The sequence below is a fragment of the Nuphar pumila genome, chromosome 15, assembly GCF_984573655.1.
Source record: "Nuphar pumila chromosome 15, dmNupPumi1.hap1.1, whole genome shotgun sequence".
NCBI classification, from domain to species: domain Eukaryota; kingdom Viridiplantae; phylum Streptophyta; class Magnoliopsida; order Nymphaeales; family Nymphaeaceae; genus Nuphar; species Nuphar pumila.
The window spans coordinates 3020179-3040188 of record NC_143263.1 but is presented as its reverse complement, the minus strand read 5'-3'; the positions used below and the strand labels follow the sequence as shown (position 1 = coordinate 3040188).

The window sequence follows — 20010 nt, the reverse complement described above, 5'->3', positions numbered from 1 at the left end:
GATATTGTTTTGATTGATGAGTCTAGAGTTGGCGTTAATGCTAAGTTAGAAATAAAGAGACAGACATTGGAAGCAAGAGGTTTTAAGTTGAGTAAGAGTAAGACAGAATATATGGAATGTCGGTTTAGTAAGCAACGAAGTAGTAATGGGAGTGTAGTGAAGCTTGGTGAGCAAGAAATACCAGTGGATGATTGTTTCAAATATTTGGGATATATCATTCAAAAGTATGGAGAAATTGATGGAGATGTAAATCATAGGATAAAGGTTTGGTGGATGAAATGGAAAAGTGCAACTGGAGTGTTGTGCGATCGTAGAATGCCATTGCGGTTGAAGGGAAAGTTTTATAGGACGACTATTAGGCTTGCTTTACTATATGGTACGGAATGTTGGGCTGCCAAGAGACATCATATTCAAAAAATGAGTGTAGCTGAGATGCGTATGCTTAGACGTATGTGTGGAAATACAATAAAAGATAAGATTCGGAACGAGGAGATACGTAAGAAGGTAGGCGTTGCACCCATTGAAAATAAGATGAGAGAGAATCGTTTACAGTGGTTTGGACATATTCGGCGAAGGCCTAATGATGCTCCAGTTAGAAGGATGGAGAAATGGGAAAATATATTAGTTAAAAGAGGTTGGGGTAGGCCTAAGAAAACTTGGATGGAGATGATAGGAAAGGATATGAATGCTTTGAACCTCACCGAGGACATGGCATTGGATAGAAATGATTCGAGGAGAAGGATTCATGTGGAAGACCCAGAATGATTTTCTTTTTTGGTTCATATCGCGGACCCCAATTGTTTTGGGATGAAGCGTAGTAGTTGTTGTTGTTGTTGTTCATTGGTAGTTATAGGTGTAGGCTTTGACTTTTAGCTAGGATTTCAAATTCGTGAATGGTATTTTAGTTAAGATTTTTTGTTTGCTTGTTTAGCTTTGGGTAATTTCTTTATTTTGAATGGCTAGGTTAATCAATAGATGTTTAGTCTTGGTGTTAACTTGATGAGTAGCAATTTTGGTAGGCTAACATAGGTAAGTTTGCATAGCATTAACTCTTATGGCATTAGGTTTTCAAAATTGTGCATGGGGTTCTATAAAGTAATTACATTATGCCATTGTTTTGATTATGTAATATGATGAGGTTAACTTTATATAAGTAAAGTAGGTTACGTAAGTTAGTGTAATAGTCTGCTAAGTCAGCACTTTAATTAGCATTTCATCCTGTCCTTTATTTTTAGTAACAATTGACTTTAGTTAAGATCTTTAGGAAAATCGTGTGATGTAGTCAATTTGGTAAGTGGGTAGTTTCTTAAAATCGTGCATTTCATTTGGGTAAGGCTATTAAGAGTCCAGCCAAGAGAGAATCCTTCCCTCGTTTTAATTTAGGCAATAGATTTGAGTTTCAAATCTATTTCCAAATTCATTTTTGTAGCGCTTTGGGAAGGATATTGATTTGGCAATCAAGTTTATTATCAATTCAAAAATCATGTGGGCCCAATAGAGCTGGCGATTTTTGACCTTGGAATAGCCAATTCCCTCATTAAGGTAAGTATGTCAGGGGCCCACTCACTTCCCAATTCGTTACTTAGTAGTTTTGCTTTGCCTTCTTTTATGTAAATGCATAGCTTAGCATAATGTTCCACTTTTCATTAAATATTTTTAGGAAGTTTTTACCTTGCAATAGGTGTTCTAGAAATTCGTGGGATATAGTGGTTTAGGCAAGTCCAAATCTTTGCTTATTAGTAACTAACCCTAGTTATGTTAACTAACCCTAGTTAGGTAACTAACCCTAGCTAAGTGGACTAACCATAGTTAGGTTTAGCTAGTTTTTAATACTCTAGTTTAAAGTTAGTTTTAAATTCAATCTTGTTTTTTTAGTTAAGTAGTTGGTTACATTAAACTGAGTATGTTGAGTTAGTTAATCTTTTTAGATAAAACACTCTAACCCTTAGTTATGTTTTAGTTAGGGTACCTTAGTAGTTGTATGTATTTCAATTTTAATTTAGAATTAATTTGTTGATGTTATTGTAGGTTTGTTTAATTAGTTTCATCTAAATATTATTTATTGTAGTTTAGCAATGTTTAGGACTAAGAACGGCGGTATGACATATGCTTAATTTCATAGTGCATAAATGGAATTATTGAAAATGAATAATGCATTGAATTAAAAACCAGATTTTTTGCACCAACTTGAGCTCAGTATTTTATATGCAATTTTTCTGAGTTTTTCCAAAATTCTTGTTCTATTCTCTTCCTCTGTCTGTTCACGGTCAGCAAACCAAAAATCAGCTCATTTCGAGTTGATTTGGTCTGATTTTTAAGTGTTTTGCAAAATCAGGTTTTTCGCGTTTTTAAATTTCAGGACAAACGATTTCCAGAATTTTTCTTGAAACGCTTATATCCAGAGTTTCCGGATGAGTTTTTTAAATCCGTAAAGTCTGACAGATTCTTGAATCTATCAGGAAGAGAACAAAAGAAAAACCAGTAAATTCGGACTTCGTTTGCCCCTTCACACTCACTGTTTTCGAAAACCTATCAGAATTCCATTTTGCTCTGCATTGAAGGCAAAACAGTCATTTGAATAATTAGTTGATTTTCGGTAATTTTTCTTGCTTTTCTGCATAATGTTAGTGTATTACCAGTAGTTAGCTTAGTTAGAATTAATATCAGCAATTAGTCCGATTAGATTCTACATTTTAGTTATTTTTATTCTAATTATAATTTAATTTTAGTAATTAATTATAGAATTAGACTTAATTGTAGTTTGACAATATTTATAGTTATTTCATTTACTAACTTTTTATTTTCTTTTGTTTAGGTTGATAAGTTAGATACAGATCAACAGGTGCATTCAAAATGCGAGTGTGAATGCATGTGTGGTGAAAGGACGAAAATGCCCTTGGCGATCCGTAGAAGACTTAGTTTTTAGTTAATTTTCATTTTTAGTTTGTAATTTAATTAAAATTGTAATGTTAACTTAGTTGTAAATTTTATTGATATTAATGAATTAAGAATTTTAGAAATAATTATGAATGTATCCCGTTCCCTGAGGATTCTACCCATACTTGTCACATTCGTAGAAAGTCGTTTTTTATTATTTTTGGTTGACGATTTTTCAAATGATTTTATTGAAAATAATGTTTTAAAAATACCACTGCAAAAGTTCAACCATACAGGATTTTGTATATTTTTGGGTGATTCTCTAATATCATGAAAAAACAAGCACAAAGAGTCGTCTTGTCACTACCGAAGCTGAGTATACAGTTATGACTCAAGACACTACTGAAACAGTTTGGTTAAGATGGTTGTTAGAAGAGGGGCATAAAATTGGATAATGGAACCCCTTTGCATTGTGACAATTGGAGTGATATGCATATATGCAAAAATCTTGAGTTTCATGAGGGAATGAAGCACATAGAGGTAAATTGTCACTTCACTCAGAGAGCATACTTGGAGGGTGCTATTTCATTATCATATGTTGGTACCGCTCAACAGATCGCCGACTGTTTCACCAAAAGTTTACCTTTAAAAGCACTTCCAACATACATCTCCAAATCTGGAATGGTTGTGACAATATCGTCTTAAGTTTGAGGGGGGGGGGGGGGGGGCTGTTGAGAAATGTAATGTGTATCATTGTTGTGTGTGCTACCCCTCCCTAATGTACATTTTATCATTTATAAGGGTATACTTGTACTTTTCCATTCTTTGTTGTAAAGAAAACAGTTTGTCTTTTAGTGAGGTGTAGTGGAGTTAGTGCCCATATGTTGTAAATCTTTCTTGTTTAGTTTAACGACATGAAGTCTCTCTCTCTCTCTCTCTCTCTCTCTCTCTTTTGCTAGTAGACTCAATGACTCATTCTAGCCATCTGGGAGCATCGTTGTTACTGGGTCAAATGACTCGAACCCCAATTGGCCCAATCCACACGGGGTACAAACACACATACACGTGCACACACAGCCAACATCTTAATGTATGATATTCAAAATTTCAAAACTTTTACCAATTACTATTCTCTACTGCTTTAGCTTTGTGATATTGGTCTTACACTGAAATGTTTGTTTTTTTATGTGTATCATAAGTTCACAATTAGGCTTTTCATGATAGTTGATTTTGAAATTTCTGGTTTTATTAGTTGATTTTAGATGTTTGATAACTGGTCTAGTTGCTCACAAACATCATGCATCTAGATTTGTGATTTACATTTTATGCTTAGATATTAGTTAAAGGGTGTTTTTATGGTGGTACACACTTGATTTACAAAGATCTAAGCTTCAAATGCAAAATCTAACCTTTGGATCAAGTTTAACATGTTCAATTTTCTTTTTCCATGTGTTAATTGACTGAAATATGATATTCTATATCATTTCTAGACCACCTTTGCAATAACCTTATTTTTTTCGATAATTATTTGAATTTTCTTTTTATAATGCGAATTTGTTTGAATTGGGCCTGGGATCCAGGTTTCGGATCCAGGACCCATGAAGGGGTATATATATATAATTTATATCATATATATTTATATGTATATTAAAAAAATAAATAAAATATATAAATATTTAAAATAAAAATACCAATCTAACTCAAGGATCCACAGTTGGATCCATTTGGACCCAACTTATGGGTCCACATCACTTGAATGAGGCGCGGACCCAACTCAGGGTTGGCTTCCAGGTCTCGGGTCAAGACCCGGGCTGCGCCCCGTGCAAAAAAAATATTTAAAATTTTAAAGGTTAAAAGGGTTCAGCCGCTACAGGGTTGAACCCGATAAGGAGCGAGATGGGGGAGGGTGTTAGGGTTCAAAACCCTAACGCTATGCTTTTTCGGGGGAGGGGTTGTGCGAGGTGGTCGGAGGGAAAGGGGGGAAAGCCTATCCCCTCCCTTTTCAGGGGTCACCCTTCTTCAAATAGGGGTCCCGAACCCCTTCTCTTCCACCTTCTCTCTCTCTCTCTCTCTCTCTCTCTCTCTCTCTCTCTCTCTCTCTCTCTCTCTCTCTCTAGTTCTCTATCTCTCCTTCTCGCTCTCCCTTTCGGCCCGTGCTCGACAGCGGAGCAATCGACGCCGGCGGAACCTCCCACTCGCAGCAACCGCCTCCAAAGCACGGATTTTTGAGGTACGGGTTCTCTCTCATGATCTGAGTGAGGTATCGATTGTGGGTGGAGTTTTCATGCACGATTAGACTACCAAGGAAACCCAAATCGAGTTTCTTAGTCACGGTTTTTTTTTCTTGTGGTTGATGCTACAGAAAAACCCCAAATCACCGATTTGGGGGTTTTTCAGATTTTTGTTGCTATGGAATCCATGGTGTAAGCATGCATAACTGGATTAAAAATCTGTAACTGCTCATATTTCACCACCGTTTCTTTTCCTTTTTTTTCCTTTAAAATCATGGCTTCTTATGGATAATATTGAGTATTTTGGTTTTTCTTTTGTCGGGCATTCAGAATTTGGTTGTTTTCCTTTTATTAAGGTTCTTTTAACCCACACACACAGTGAAAATTCGAGGTCTCTAGTGGGTTGTGTAAAACAGGCTGTTGCTAGATTTTTGTTGTTGTTTGGCGAAATGAATTAGGTGATGTAGAAAATGAAAAGATATTGCTGGTGAATTTGTTGGTCAAGAAGGAATCTTGGCTTCTGAGATAATGTACAGAGTACAGGAGTGACCACATTGCTTTGTGCAATCGAGAAATGAATAGGAGATTATGTACAGAAAATGGATTTTTGTAATCTTTAGTTGTAAGCGTGATAGCAGGTCTGAGTTTATTGGTAATATATTGCCAAGATTTGCAAGGCATGGACTGCGAGAGAAAAGAAATGAAGTATCTTCTTATTTCCTCCTTTCAGCCCCACTGATTGATTCCATGTCTGAAGATATTTGGTATGGTGACTGCTGTTTATATGAAATACCTACTGGGGTCATGAGATATGGTGGCGGTGGACCCAACTGCATTCAATGTATGATATGGTTGGTGAGAGTAACTGTCGTGTTCCACCATCTAGTCTTTGTCAACTGCACACAGCTGTTGGTCAAAATCTTTAAATAAAGGTGGCATGATAAACCGTGGGAAAGTGTGCTGTGCTGAGGGTTGTGATAGTGATGAGAATACATAAATCTGCATTACTATGTTATTAGTAATGAACAAAGGGTTAGACCAGTTTACATTCTAACATTAATTTCAAATCATGCTGATTGATAGTGTGCATGCATTGACATGTACAAGATCATATTTAGTTCTATTTTTCCATGGAGTGTTGTTCAAGGATTTTGATTAGGCTCTCCCTTGGGCTACACTCAGTTTAACTCAGCTGATTGTTTGCTAGATTCTAGTTATCGCAAATTAGTAGCAATTTTCAGTTTGTAACCTATTTTCTCTTGTTATGATGATAATGGACATCTCTTTTGTCATTATCTTCTGTCATCCTAACCCATGTTTTGATTTAGTTTCTTTTTGTTTCTGTGTTTTCTACTGCTTTCGTTGTCATGTTTTTTTTTTAATGCTGTTTTCTCAATCACCTCTGGATTGTCCTGGCAAGGGGGATCTCGACACCCTGACAGCCCACACACACAGGCCCGGGCTAGGCCTGTGTATGGGCTGTCAGGCCCAGCCAACAGGGTCGGCTGGGCTGGCTCAACTAGCCCGGCCTGGCAACCCACTGCCAGGCCCGGTCTGGTGTCTGTCCAAATCAGACCCAGTCGGCTAAGGTCGGCTGGGTCTGTTTGAAACCCCAGCCAACTGGGTGTTAACCTCTCTCTCAAAAAAAAAAAAGGGAATAGTACATTAACAGTGCTGTGCATCTAAGGGTGTGTGTTTCATCCAAATGAAGGCATGCGTTGACAGTTACATCTACACGTTCGATGCAAATATGTAATGATGTGTATGAGTAATTTCAAAGAAAGCATTTCAATTACAGCTATATATGCACTTGAAGAAAAATTGTGAATTAATGTTTATTCCAAATAGAAACAGTGCATTGATAGTTATCTACGCACTTGATAAAAATGTGCATGTGATGTTTATTTCAATGAAAGACATGCATTGATAAGTATGTATGCACATGATGGGAACATGTATTGATATGTATATGCAAGTTTATCGATATCATGCAATTGACATGAACATGCACGATTGATGGGAATATGCATTTACATGAGCACCTACATTCAAAGGGAATATGCATTGGCGTGGATATGTGTATGCAAATAAAATAATGCACTTGACATAGTTGCACATGAATTAAGTAAATGCATGCTAATGAATATTTTTGTTTCATACGCATGATAAAGGTTTGCATATATGAATATGCATTTGGAATATGTGATTTGTGTTATAAATGACATATTAGGTTGGTTTTTGCATATGGTGCATCGATGATCAAAATGAATCATTGTGGGCTAGGTGGGCCACGAGCTGTGGTTTGCTCCTTTATTTATTTTAAATGCATCGTAGAAATCACATTAATAGTTTACACTGCACTTCATTACATTGTTTTGTGGTTCCACGGGTGGGAATCCCGTGATGGCTCTCGTAGGGGTAGATGTGAGTTGTTGCCTATGTTTGTGTGCTGAGTTGCAAATGAAAGAAATGGGATAATAATAATCAAAATAATAATAATAAAAGAACAGTGTAATGTACTTTCTAAGATGTCTCGTCGGGAGTACGGGACTCTTAGATATTTGGTTTGGAGGACCAAGAGGATACTAAAACTCTATGTGCTTTACTTTGACCCCTGAACCCAATATTAGGGTTCTTTCTTCTGGCCACGGTTTTAGAAAGAGTTTGTTACTTTACCTGGGGGTGGTGTAGACGTAGTTGTTGTTTTGATATACCAAGAAAAATGACACTTGGGAATGAGTGGTCTCTATTGTCCCCGACATTAGATGGGTGGTCTAATGTTCTGAAGGTTGTTTGGGTCAAGGGCTAAGTTTGGAACCTAGTAATAAAATACAAATTGTGTGCTAAGCTACCCTGAGAACCTAACTTGACCTCGGGGATTTTACCCTTTTGGTGTATCCGCGGGCAACGGTAATTAAAAAGAGAAACTTAAATTGTAGGCATTTAATAGGGCATGCATATGGAAAAGAAAACTCTAACGAAAGATAATACAGTATTGATGCATTGCATATGAATCATGCATATTCCTGCTATGCATTAGATCATGCGCATTTTTCCTGCTCGCTTAATTATTACATGTTGGTGGATGCATAATGCTTGAGTTCTAATGCATGTTAAATGTCTTGCTTACTTAAATTGTAACTCTGTTATTTGTTAAATGTTCCTCCATGCTTAATAAATGCTCCCCATTGCATGAATGCTTACTTGAATTATGTAATTGTCATAATTAGATTCCTCTGAATTATTGTAGGAAATCTTATCTGTATTCTTCATGTTCATTGATTTTATTAGAGGGATTCGTATGCAGAATTTTTTGGATTTTTGACACCCTCTATTTGTGGTTTTTCGCAACTGCATGAGACCAGTGGAGCGACTAGTTTCTGGGGAAGTTACGGTGTCACGCACTTGCTAAACAGATCACAGATGGACAGTGTTGCTCAGCCTTCTTTTATTTCCTTTTCGTTTTATTTAGTTGTTACTGCACTCTGAATTCTTCATTTATGCAGTTGTCTCTAGACTTGTCATTAATTATTCAATAAAAGTTTGGTCTGGTTTGGTATGGATGATAAATGTAAGATCCCTTGTGGTTGGTTGGGTTATCCAATGGTGAATGGAACTGTAAAGGCCTCGGGTCTCTAGGGATGTTTCTGCAATGGGTTTAAAAAAAAAATTACGCATTTTCAAGAGGTATAAGTTGGGGTCGTTACAACCTTTATTTTCATGAATTGTGAATCGATGATTTTCACTGTCTCAAAAATAGGATCTTATGATGTATTAGACATGATAAAACCATCTAATATAGCGAATAAATCATGCACACATCTGTACGGTTAGATCTACCATTTGGTGGCTAGATCCATACAAAAAAGAGTGTATAACAATATGGTACCATGGTACAGAACCACCTTATATTTTCGCTAAGTTAAATAATTATTGTTGTTTAATTGTCTTTTATTCATAGATATTTCTACCTTAACTGCTTTACATATAATTCTTTCTACTATGTGTAGTTTTTTATTATTATCACAAGTTTATGGGTTTTTGAACTATGTCAGCGAAAAAGGTTCTAAAATATCACAGCACAGTAGCATGATAATATGTAGGGTCAACCAAGAACTTTCCATGGTTGCCAAGTATGAAAAAACCTCATAAGCATTCAACAATCTATGAAACAGACACATTAAATCATAAACCATGAACTTTCTTCAAGATGTAGGAATGATGCTCTAACATACTATGTGTTGTCAAACAGTGATTGCAGGTGATATGCTAAAAAAAACTGTAACCAATTTTCAAGCATTTGGGAAACTGTGGAAAATGAACAATAGTTTCAAAAGGAAATAGTTAAGATGAGCACAATCTGCAATAGCAAAATAGCACTCAAGATTTCAAACGCTAAATAAGAAAGATGAAAGATAAGAGATGTACCTGGTATGGAGTTATTTTTTTCTTGTAACATTCATCAATCATTTCATCTTCACATGAAGTCACAACCACTCCCATCATATACCTCTCTAAACCATCAGCTGCTGAAAACACAGACACTACATCTTCAGTAAGGTGCTCAGCTCCATCTAGAAATGGTCTCTGAAAAAATAGAATAAAGACACAAATGATTATTAAACATCATCTAAGTTTTGATGCATCAAACAAACAAACAGGGGGAAGAGTCGAAGACTAATGTGAAGATAAATCTGACAGATAAAAATAATCTTACCAAACGGCTTCCATACAGCCGATGCAGCAGAGAAGCAGATATAGCAACAGCCTGTGGATGCCGGCGAGATAGTACAGGTGAGAATGTGGTTGACTCTTTCCTTAAAAGTTTCCTCAATTCTTCCGCCAATGATGCTAAAGGATGTTCTCTGACTGCTTCAGGTATACCCTCAACACCTTGAAAAAGCTATCAAATAACAAGAAAAAAGTAATTATATTTTCTCTGCCAGATGGAAAACAAGTTAAAAACTTGAAACATGATTTGAAGTTGAGAAAGGCTAGGAGTGTCAGAAATAGACCGGAAGTCACAGAAAGAATATATTCAAATAACATTGATAACAAGAAAATACTATTTCTTGTCATGCTTGTATTATTAAAAAAGTTATATATGCTTCAGTGGACGAGCATTTATATTATACATTTGCCACCACCTAAAAAAGATGCTTTCAAATCCCGCACAACTGATGACACTGGCACTTCAGTGTGCTGGGAGATTCTGTGTAGGACCTGGAAATGAACTGTGTATTGCGTGGCTCAGGCTGATGCAGTTTGTAGAAAGTCTGTTTTGTCTCATAAAACAGGCTCAACGAGCCAAGAGATGAGCCAGCTCATTTGCATTACCAAGTTGAATTTGACAAAGGGTGCTCAGAAGGCTTAGCTCATGTAGGCTCTCATCCATCACATTGTATGGTTGAAGTATTTGGCTATGAGGAAGATTGGTGAGCAGTCGTTGATTCTTTAGATTCTGTCTCCTCTTTTCTCACATAAGTTTGGATTTAAGTTGACCGTGTCATTCCAGGCTGATTAACATTTGGTTTGTTCCCATCAAAGCGTTTGTGGACAACAGGAGAGAGATGGGGAGGAGGAATAGGAATAACACCAAAGGGAAGAGGGAGAAACCTCTGGAGCTTACTCACCTCCTCATTTGCCTCCTTCAAACTTAGACTCTGATCTTCCTATTGCACTCAAAGGGAGACAATCTATCCTACTTTTCATTTCCTATCAAGCATTGTTATCCTCTTATAGGGCCTTTATCTCAGCCATTTCATCCCATGGAGAACTGCCTTATTGAAGTGCTGTCTCATTAGGGACGTAAACGGTTCGAATTCAGATCGGATGTGGCCAATACCATATTTGACTAATCAGATGTTGGCTAAACGGATTCGGATTCGGATTCGGATGGTGAAAAGCTCATACCAGATTCTCTTTTTTTTATATGTAAACAGATTTGAATATCCACAAAATTCAGATATTTGTCGAATTTCATCACAAAAAATCAAAACCATATCTGCGTCTGGTTATAATAGGATATGGTTTTGGCTTACCAAATGCAACTAAATGGAATCAAATTCGGTCAGATATCAGATAAAATCTGATTCATTGACATCCCTATGTCTCATCCTGAATGGATAAAGGCTATGGAAGAAGCGATGGAAGCCCTGAAGAACAAGATCTTGAGGCAACTAGTCCAGTTGGCTGTTGGTATACACCCTCTGTTAAATATTGATGTATATTATATATATAGATATATGTGTGTGTATACATGTATATAATATATATATATATTGTTTTTTGTACTATTTTTCTTTTCTTCTTCTTCTTTTTTGCTTTTTGCTAACTAGTCTAACAGCTAGTTGTGAGGCCATGCCTAGCGGCTAGTCTAACAGCTACTTAGACTAGTGTTAGTTGACTGTTCCTCATCCTCTCTTTGTGTATATATATATGGGCATCTTGCCCACTGTAATGTGTGCTTTTTGTGAGCATTATTCATCAATAAAAATATTTATTTTTTACGTGGTGCTCTCTTGCTCTATGTCTTAGTGCATTTGTATTGCCCTTAGTGGCCTTTGTATTGCCCTTAGTGGTGTGTGTTATTAGCTTATAGCCCTCTTGTATTCCTTGTAAACTTTATCATTATTCAATTACACCCTTAAGTTCAAGGAGATGGGTCGATTGAGAGGTATAAAGCACAACTGGTAGTGATAAGGCTTTCTTTACCTTTACCTATTTTTTTACTAAGACTTATGCTTATGGGAAGATCCCAAAAGTCGATTCCTACTGTTGTCAACCTGTTTTTTTAAAAAGTCCGTGGAGACTTATGTCAACTTGTGGCGAGTTGCACTCCAAGCTAACAAGCCGGAGTCCAAGATGGATCTAAGCCTAAACAACTTGAGCTTGAACAATCTAAGATTGGCTTCTTAGGCTCGTACTACTTCTGAACGCTGCCATATATGCATATATTACATACTGCATATGTATGTGCATGATGTCCTATAGTCTCACCTCATTCTTCACTTTTACTTCTATAATAATATCTTATTTTCCATGGCTAACCAGGAATCTTATGATTCATGGTGTATTGTTTGACTTATGCATGATGGGATCCCTGATCTTACTAGTCGTACTACTTAGAATATAATCTACATCCAACATGCTACCATGGCTTAGAAACATCAGTTCTCCATGATTTAGTGCTGAATTTGCCATATAAGATTGATAATCTTTTATGACTTATTATTTATCTTCTTTTGAAAGTATGGCATTTTTTATCACTTTCCATTTTTATCTTCTTTTGAAAGGATGCCATCATGCCATTTTTTATCACTTCTCATTTTTATCTACTTTTGAAAGGATATCATTTTTTATCACCTCCCATTTCTTCCCGTTCGTGGGAATTTCTGAGGTATGCATCATATGAATGTAATGTCTCACATTTTCAGTCCTCGTAGCATTGAAAGATATCATTGGCCACTAGATTCCACGTGTTGGTTTACTATAATATTTCCATGTAAGTGCCAGGGATCAAAAAATGACAAAATGCCTGATGGTTGAAGACATTTCTTATTCTTGAGGAGGGGTATAGCCCCACAGTGGGGGCCAAACGTGGAATGCTATATGATAAAAGCATCACATTTGTTTTCTCTAAAGCTCATGCAAAAACCAGTATCAATTAAAGGGTGTCACAATCTGATTTAGATCATCATGAGATATCTTCATGTTGCAGTTTAAAGAGGTGCTGATGCCATATATGCGGTCTGAGAAGGAACATTTTCTTGGGCAATCTGCTCCATAAATATAGCATGAGTTGAAGGAACATAGTATAACATATTAGATGATACACTTCACATTATATGATATTATCAACTATTTGAGAGTCCATAATCCTTTTGACTAAACTTATTTTTAGGCATTTAGAATTTAAACAAATGTCTTAACTGGATAAATACTGTCCTAGCTACACCTGAAAGAAATTTCCTTGAAAGCTTTGTCACATGGATGTAGGTATCTGTATGTAAAACATGGATATGGCTGGTGTGACATGGTGTTTTTCATAAAATGGTGTATGAGTATGGCTGTTTTTGTGTGTATGCGTGCGCGCAAGGATGCATGCATATGTATTGCCCATAATGACAAAATATCACGAGATTGATGAAAATCTTGTTGTTTGTGTGAATGCATATGTATGTGCATATATGTGGATGATCAAGTGTGCATGTGTGTGTGTGTGTGAATTTGCAGTTTCATACTAGACATACAATACCTGCTGCTAATGCAGTATGGCAAGTACATGTTATATAAGTGAACTCCAGTAAACATAATCATGAACAACGGTAGGAAAAAGAACAAACACAAACATTTACCCTTGCAAATGCAGCTTTGACAGAAGCAGAGATGTAAGCCTCAATCTGTTCGCGATCTGTGACAGATGACTCTCTCCCCTGCATGCCATGAGGGAATTGAATCAACCATGTGCAAAAACAAGCATTAATACTATATCTCAAAAAACTTCTTTTTCCATGCATTATTTTGTCGCTTGATATCTCATCCCAAACCCATCTATGCATCCCAAACCCATCTATGCACATTTACATTGCATAACAGAATATGTATATGGACATTCCTTCATGCTGAAAATTGCTTATGAAATTCTGATTTAGTAACAATAAAATCACACAGCTTAACTTCGTGAAACAATTAATAATGATTCTTTATTTTGCAAATAAATTCAATGAAAACAATGCATTTTCATAAAGAGATACATAAACCACAAAATAATTTCCTAGTACCTGTTAAAATGCTCTCATGTACGCTCTATGTAAACATATATATATAGAGAGAGAGAGAGACACATACATATATATTATGTATATATGTATATGTATCGCTATATATATATATATATATATATATATATATATATATATATTCTCTTTTGTAAAACCTGATCAAGGGTAATTTAGTCTTTTCCCTTTTGTGAATATTCCCTTTGGAATGTGCATGTAATTTTCCTTTTTCTTTTTACTTTTTCTTTTTCTTTTTACTTTTTCTTTTTCTTTTTTTACTTTTCTTTTTTCATTCTTTTTGATTTGCCATTGGAGGGACCCAATATGATCGTTGGGCCCCTCCAACAGTCACATTTGTGACCGTTGGAGGGGCTCCAACAATCACATTGGAACCTCTCCAAGGCCCCCTTTTTGTGTGTTATATATAGGGGTCTTCTCCCCTTTGTAAACTCCTTCTTTGGAGCTTATGCTCTCCAATTTCTTCAATATAAATTTCTTATATTTTTATGCCTTTGAGCATTTGAGTTTTTTTTTTTTTTATCTTTGTGTACATTTGTCCTAAACGTTCTTGTGCCTTTGTGCACATATCTCTTTGTGGTGTTTGTGCTCATAGTGCACATTATCTCTCTTGAGGTATTCTTTACATGGTATCAGAGCAAGGTTATAGAAGGAGTTTCCGACAATCTTACCTCGAAGTTCGTGCTCACCTCTTTATTTTCTTTGGTGCACCAAGTCTTCATGCAAATATTGAGGAGTGATCAAAGAAAGGAAAGAAGATCTATTTTGGTAATCTCTCTCAATTTTTCCAATATATTTCCTCATTCTTTAAGGCTTCTTCATTGGAGAAAAAGATTCTCACTTCTTTCTTGGGTTTAAGCTCAATGGGTCCAACTATCATGTTTGGGCCGAAAACATAGAAGCCCACATTAAAGGAAAGGGACTTTAGGGGTATGTCCAAGGTACCATTCCCGAACCCGAACCGAAAATCACCATTGTTGAGAAAGGTGAAATCAGTGTTTTAAAACTCGCCGAGTCAACTCGTTGACTCGGCTCAGCTCAGCCCTCCAGCGAGTCAACCCAGTAAGGCAAACTCGGTTAGCCAAAACTCGGGCTTGACTCGTCCTGACTCGGCTTGACTCGGGCGAGTTTTGGGATGTTTGAAATTTGTTTTTTGAGTTTCAAATTACAGTTTTGAAATATATAAGTACATATATTTTAACAAGGGTTACCCCCAGATTTTGTATAAAAAAGAAAATAAAAATCATTTAAAGATAAAAAAGCATTTAAATCCATAGAATAAAATCTCCATGTTGTTCGAACTACTGTTCACCCTGTGTTATCAACTTATTCTAGCAAAATATTTTAAAGAAATGATTCTCACTATATATGGAGGGTCAACTGTGCCTATGAGAAGTCACATTTAGGTTTCACCATCCATTTGTTATGTGAACAAGCATTGTACATATTCAAATATTAGTAGTCTTTTTATAGTTGTGTCATTAATATATTTTCTGCATAGTTTTATACATGAGAAAATTGCTTATTTATGTTGATATTGGGCATTCTGTAAACTTTCAATATGCACATATATCCCTATTTTACATTTATGGATTTGTTAGAGAGGGAATTAAAACTTTTAAAACAAGCTAGCATATATGATTGGCCATTTTAGGAACCTTAGGTAGTAGCAGACTGAACTCATTGTGACCAAATCCTATAATTCAAGTCATGAATTAGTCAAAGTGCTTGTATAGATATCAAATTCAATTATTCAAGCAAACCTCTATAGCTCTTTGCAGTTGTTTTTATATTCTTACAGACATTTGGAGACTATGTTTACTCAAAAACATGGTTTTAGACCAATTATATATTGTTTTTCTTTTAAAATCAAAAGTTAACAAAACCCGGTCCGAGTCACCGAGTTGACCCGCCGAGTCACGAGTCAATAAAGAACGAGTCGAGTTCTGAGTCGCGGGTTTTAAAACCTTGGGTGAAATCAAGGTTCTTCAAAGAGAAGATAGAGAAAAAGCTTTTGAAGATTACAATAGAAAACATGAAGAATGAGAAATGAAGAATTATAAGATTCTCTAATGGATTTTTTCACCGGTAGAAACAAGGATAAATGCCAATATTCTAAAATTCAAAAAGGCATTTCAAGTATGGGATTATCTTGAAAGAATGTATACTTCAAGAGATCTATCCCATAAATATTACCTTCAAAAAAAGGCTCTAACTCTCCAATAAGGAGAGATGTTTATTAGGAAGTACTTTAGGGAATTATCATCCATTTGGGATGAACTTGTAGTCCAAAAACCTAAGTAGAGTGGAGAGGCTATTGAATTAAGACACAAACAACTAGAAGAGAATCATTTCTTTAATTTTTTGAATGAGCTTAGACCCGAATTTGAACAAACTAGACCCTCTGTGTTGTCTTCTTTTACATCTCCACCTCTAGAGGATGTTATTACTAAGTTGAGTGGAGAAGAAACGAGATTGGGAATGAATAAAACCAATCAAAGTGTATTGGCCACTCCTTCCAAGGATGTAGATGAAGGAGCCTATGTTGTATCTAGATGGGGGAACAATATGAAACCTTACAAACCCCCTCATTTCAACAAATTTCAAAATTAATCTCAAGGAGGCCAAAATGAAAGATATCAAGGGAGAGACTATAATAAAATAATTTATCATTTTTGTAAAGAACCGAGGCATATTAAGCCAGTATGGCCCAAGTGGAAGAAGATGGTGGCAATGTCTACAGCATTTCACCCACATAAGGAGAAAGCACCATCTACTTCAAGCAATGGAACGTTATCTCTAAATCAAATTATGGAAACTCTTCAATCTCTCCTCAAAGGATCCGTTTCCGGGGCCGCCATGTCTACCTTCTCTCCTCCTGGTAAGATTCCTTGGCTTTTAGATTCGGGTGCTTCTTTTCATATGACCCCAAGTTTTTTAGCTCTTTCCGAATACACAAAAAATTTATCTCCTTCTTTTGTCTCAATTGTGGATGGTGCTTCTCTTGAAATAAAAGGGATTGGAAGTTTTGAAAAACAAGGTTTTTTATTCCCAAAGTTAGGTTTATCCGTAAATTAAATTTAAATTTGTTTTCGGTCTCTCAACTATCGGACCATGGGTGTGATATCAAATTCTCATAAATAGGTGTTTGATACAGGATCGTCGGTTCGGAAAGTTGATTGGAAAAGGATCTAGGAAAGGAGATCTATACTACTACATGGAGTATCAACAAGTTCCAAAAACCTCTTTTTGTAATGTTGCTCAATATAAAGATATAAATGTTTGGCATAAGCGCCTTGGGCATCCTAATATTGTTAAGTTCTCTTATTTAAATTTTACCAAAAATCTATGTAAAGACAACTTTGTTTGTAATAATTAAATTCTTGAAAAAATGAGAAGCTTACCTTTTGAACAAAGATCTATGTTTTCTACAAAACCTTTTAAAATTGCGCATTCGGACGTGTGGGAACCGGCACCCATTACATCTAAAGGAGAATTCTCTTACTATGTTATCTTCGTTGATGATTATTCTAGATATTGTTGGATATATTTTCTCAAACATAAACATGAGGTTTTTTCGATATTTAAAACATATTATATGATGATAAAAAATCAATTTAATAAAGAACTAAAAAATTCTTAGAACCGATTCCAGAGGTGAATACCTCTCAAATGATTTTAAAAGTTATCTTGAAAATCATGGTGTCGTTCACCAAAGATCTTGTAACAAAACTCCTCAACAGAATGGTCTAGCCGAAAGAAAGCATAGACATATTGTTGAGACTACTCGAACTCTGCTTATTTCACAAAATATTCCAAAATGATTTTGGGCCGAGGCAGTTCTTGCATCTGTTTGTCTCATAAATCGCCTTCCTTCAAAAATCTTAAATAAAACATCTCCTTTTGAAATATTATACCAAAAGGAACCTGATTACAATAGGCTAAGAATCAAATGTTTTGTCCTTACTGATAAAAATGACAAACTTTCACCAAAAGTCATTTCTTGCACTTTTCTTGGCTATTCTGAAACCCAAAAAGGATTCAGATGCTATGAAATTAAGAATGATAAGTTATATGTTTCTAGAAATGTGACTTTTCTAGAAAATGTGAGTGGTTTTAAAGAGATTGAATCTCATAAAGAAAATATGGATTACTCTTTCTTGTTTGAATTGCTATCTAAGGATGATGATACTGGTGAATTTAGTGATGACAAGCGTATTGATGAAAATTATCAATCTATCGATTATCCTATAGAAGAAGGCACATTCAGGTTCAGGGATCCTATTATTAAATTATATTACCAAAATCTTGTAACCTTATATATTATATATATATAAAGGATGATAGATATACATATATGATATACATGTATATGTATCTATCCATTTAAATATATAAAATATATATTTTTCATTATTTTAGTCATAGGGGTAGTTTAGTCATTTCCTCAATTTTACGCACATTCATTTTCGTGAATGTGATTATATTCTTCTTTTCTTTCTTTTTATTTTTATTTTTTGTTTTTTTATTTTGTACCAAAATGTACCTTGGGGGGCACTCAATTAGACGTTGGGCCCCTCAACGGTCACATTTGTGTTGTGACCGTTGGAGGGGCTCCAACGTCTATGAGTGGAGCTCCTCCAAGGCTCCTTTTGGTGACTTATAAATAGGGGTTCTCCCCTTGTAATTTCTCATGGCTTTGGGTCAAAGCCCAAGTGTTCAATAAAGTTTTTATTCTTTAGTGCATTTGTGAGATTGATTGGGTTGTGCTTTTTTGCACAAGTGTTCTTATTGTGCATGTGTGTGTAATGAGATATTGCGGAAATATAAAGAGTGCATACAAGCACATATAACAATGAATAAAAGAGAAAATATCACAAGTCCACGAAGAGACAATACAAGCACAAGCCTTTAAGAAGGCAACAATATACAAAGCCTCTTATTGAAATGAGAGAGGAGCTCTCCAAGATGAAAATACACAAGGGGATCACCCCTATTTATACAAGAGAAGGAGGAGGAAAAAGGAGGGCCAAAGGGCCTCAAAAGGAGAGCCAAAAGGGGGCTCCCATAGAGTCGTTGGGAGCCCCCAACGGTCACATTTGTGACCGTTGGGGGCTCCAACGACTTCTATGTTGGAGCCCCTTTTGGTCCTCAAAAATAATAAAAAGAAAAATAAAATAAAAAAATAAATAATAAAAATTACATTTGATCAAAAAGGAAAAAATAGTTGTTTTCTAAAACAACTGTGAAATTACAAAAATACCCCTATCGGGTATTGATGTAATAAACAGAATATATATATATATATATATATATATATATATATATATATATATATATATATATATATATATATATAATAGGTACATTTTAACACCCCCCCTCAAACTTTACGAGGGAAGGACGGAAAGTTTGCCGAGAAGAAACATGAACCGAGGAGCTGGAAGAGCTTTGGTGAAGAAGTCTGCCAACTGATATTCTGAAGTGACATATGGCAGAGCAATAGTTCCTCGTAAAAATTCGTCACGAACATAGTGGCAATCCATTTCGATATGCTTCGTACGTTCATGAAAAGTATGATTGCTTGCGATATAGATGGCACTCTTATTGTCGCAACACAGCTTGGAGGCTTCAGTAATATCAACTCCCATATCTTTAAGCAAACTGCGAAGCCATACAAGTTCCATTGTTGTGGTTGCCATTGCCCGGTACTCAGCTTCAGTGGATGAGAGTGAAACTTTCTGCTGCTTCTTGCATCGCCAGGCAATTAATGAGTTCCCTAAAAAGACACAAAAACCAGTAGTTGAGACTCGATCATTGGGATTACCTCCCCAATCTGCATCAGTATAAGCAAGAAGATTCAAAGGGGAAGAGGAGGATAGAAATAGCCCTTTATTGATGGTATTCCGAATGTAGCGAATGATTCGGAGAACCGCACTCATATGCACGGTTGTAGGAGCATGCTGAAATTGACTGACTGAGTGAACCGCATGAGTGATATCTGGTCTGGTGATGGTTAAATATGTAAGAGACCCAATGAGTTGTTGGTACGGTGTAGGATCTTCCAGAAGAACCCCATCTTCTAACCGTAACTTGGCATTAAT

General features: G+C 35.9%; 1 protein-coding gene across 4 annotated transcripts in view; it reads right to left on the bottom strand.

Annotated features, from left to right (window-relative positions):
- The window catches only part of LOC149814142 (plant/protein (DUF810)), a 91238-nt gene that overhangs the window by 40715 nt on the left and 30513 nt on the right, over positions 1 to 20010 (bottom strand). For all 4 annotated transcript variants that reach the window (XM_089989072.1, XM_089989074.1, XM_089989071.1 and 1 more), the window contains 3 exons: positions 13466 to 13543; positions 9826 to 10011; positions 9537 to 9695 (listed from right to left, as the gene is read on the bottom strand). In XM_089989072.1, the coding sequence (XP_089845198.1) occupies positions 9537 to 9695; positions 9826 to 10011; positions 13466 to 13543 (423 nt within the window). The remainder of the gene's footprint in view (positions 1 to 9536; positions 9696 to 9825; positions 10012 to 13465; positions 13544 to 20010) is intronic.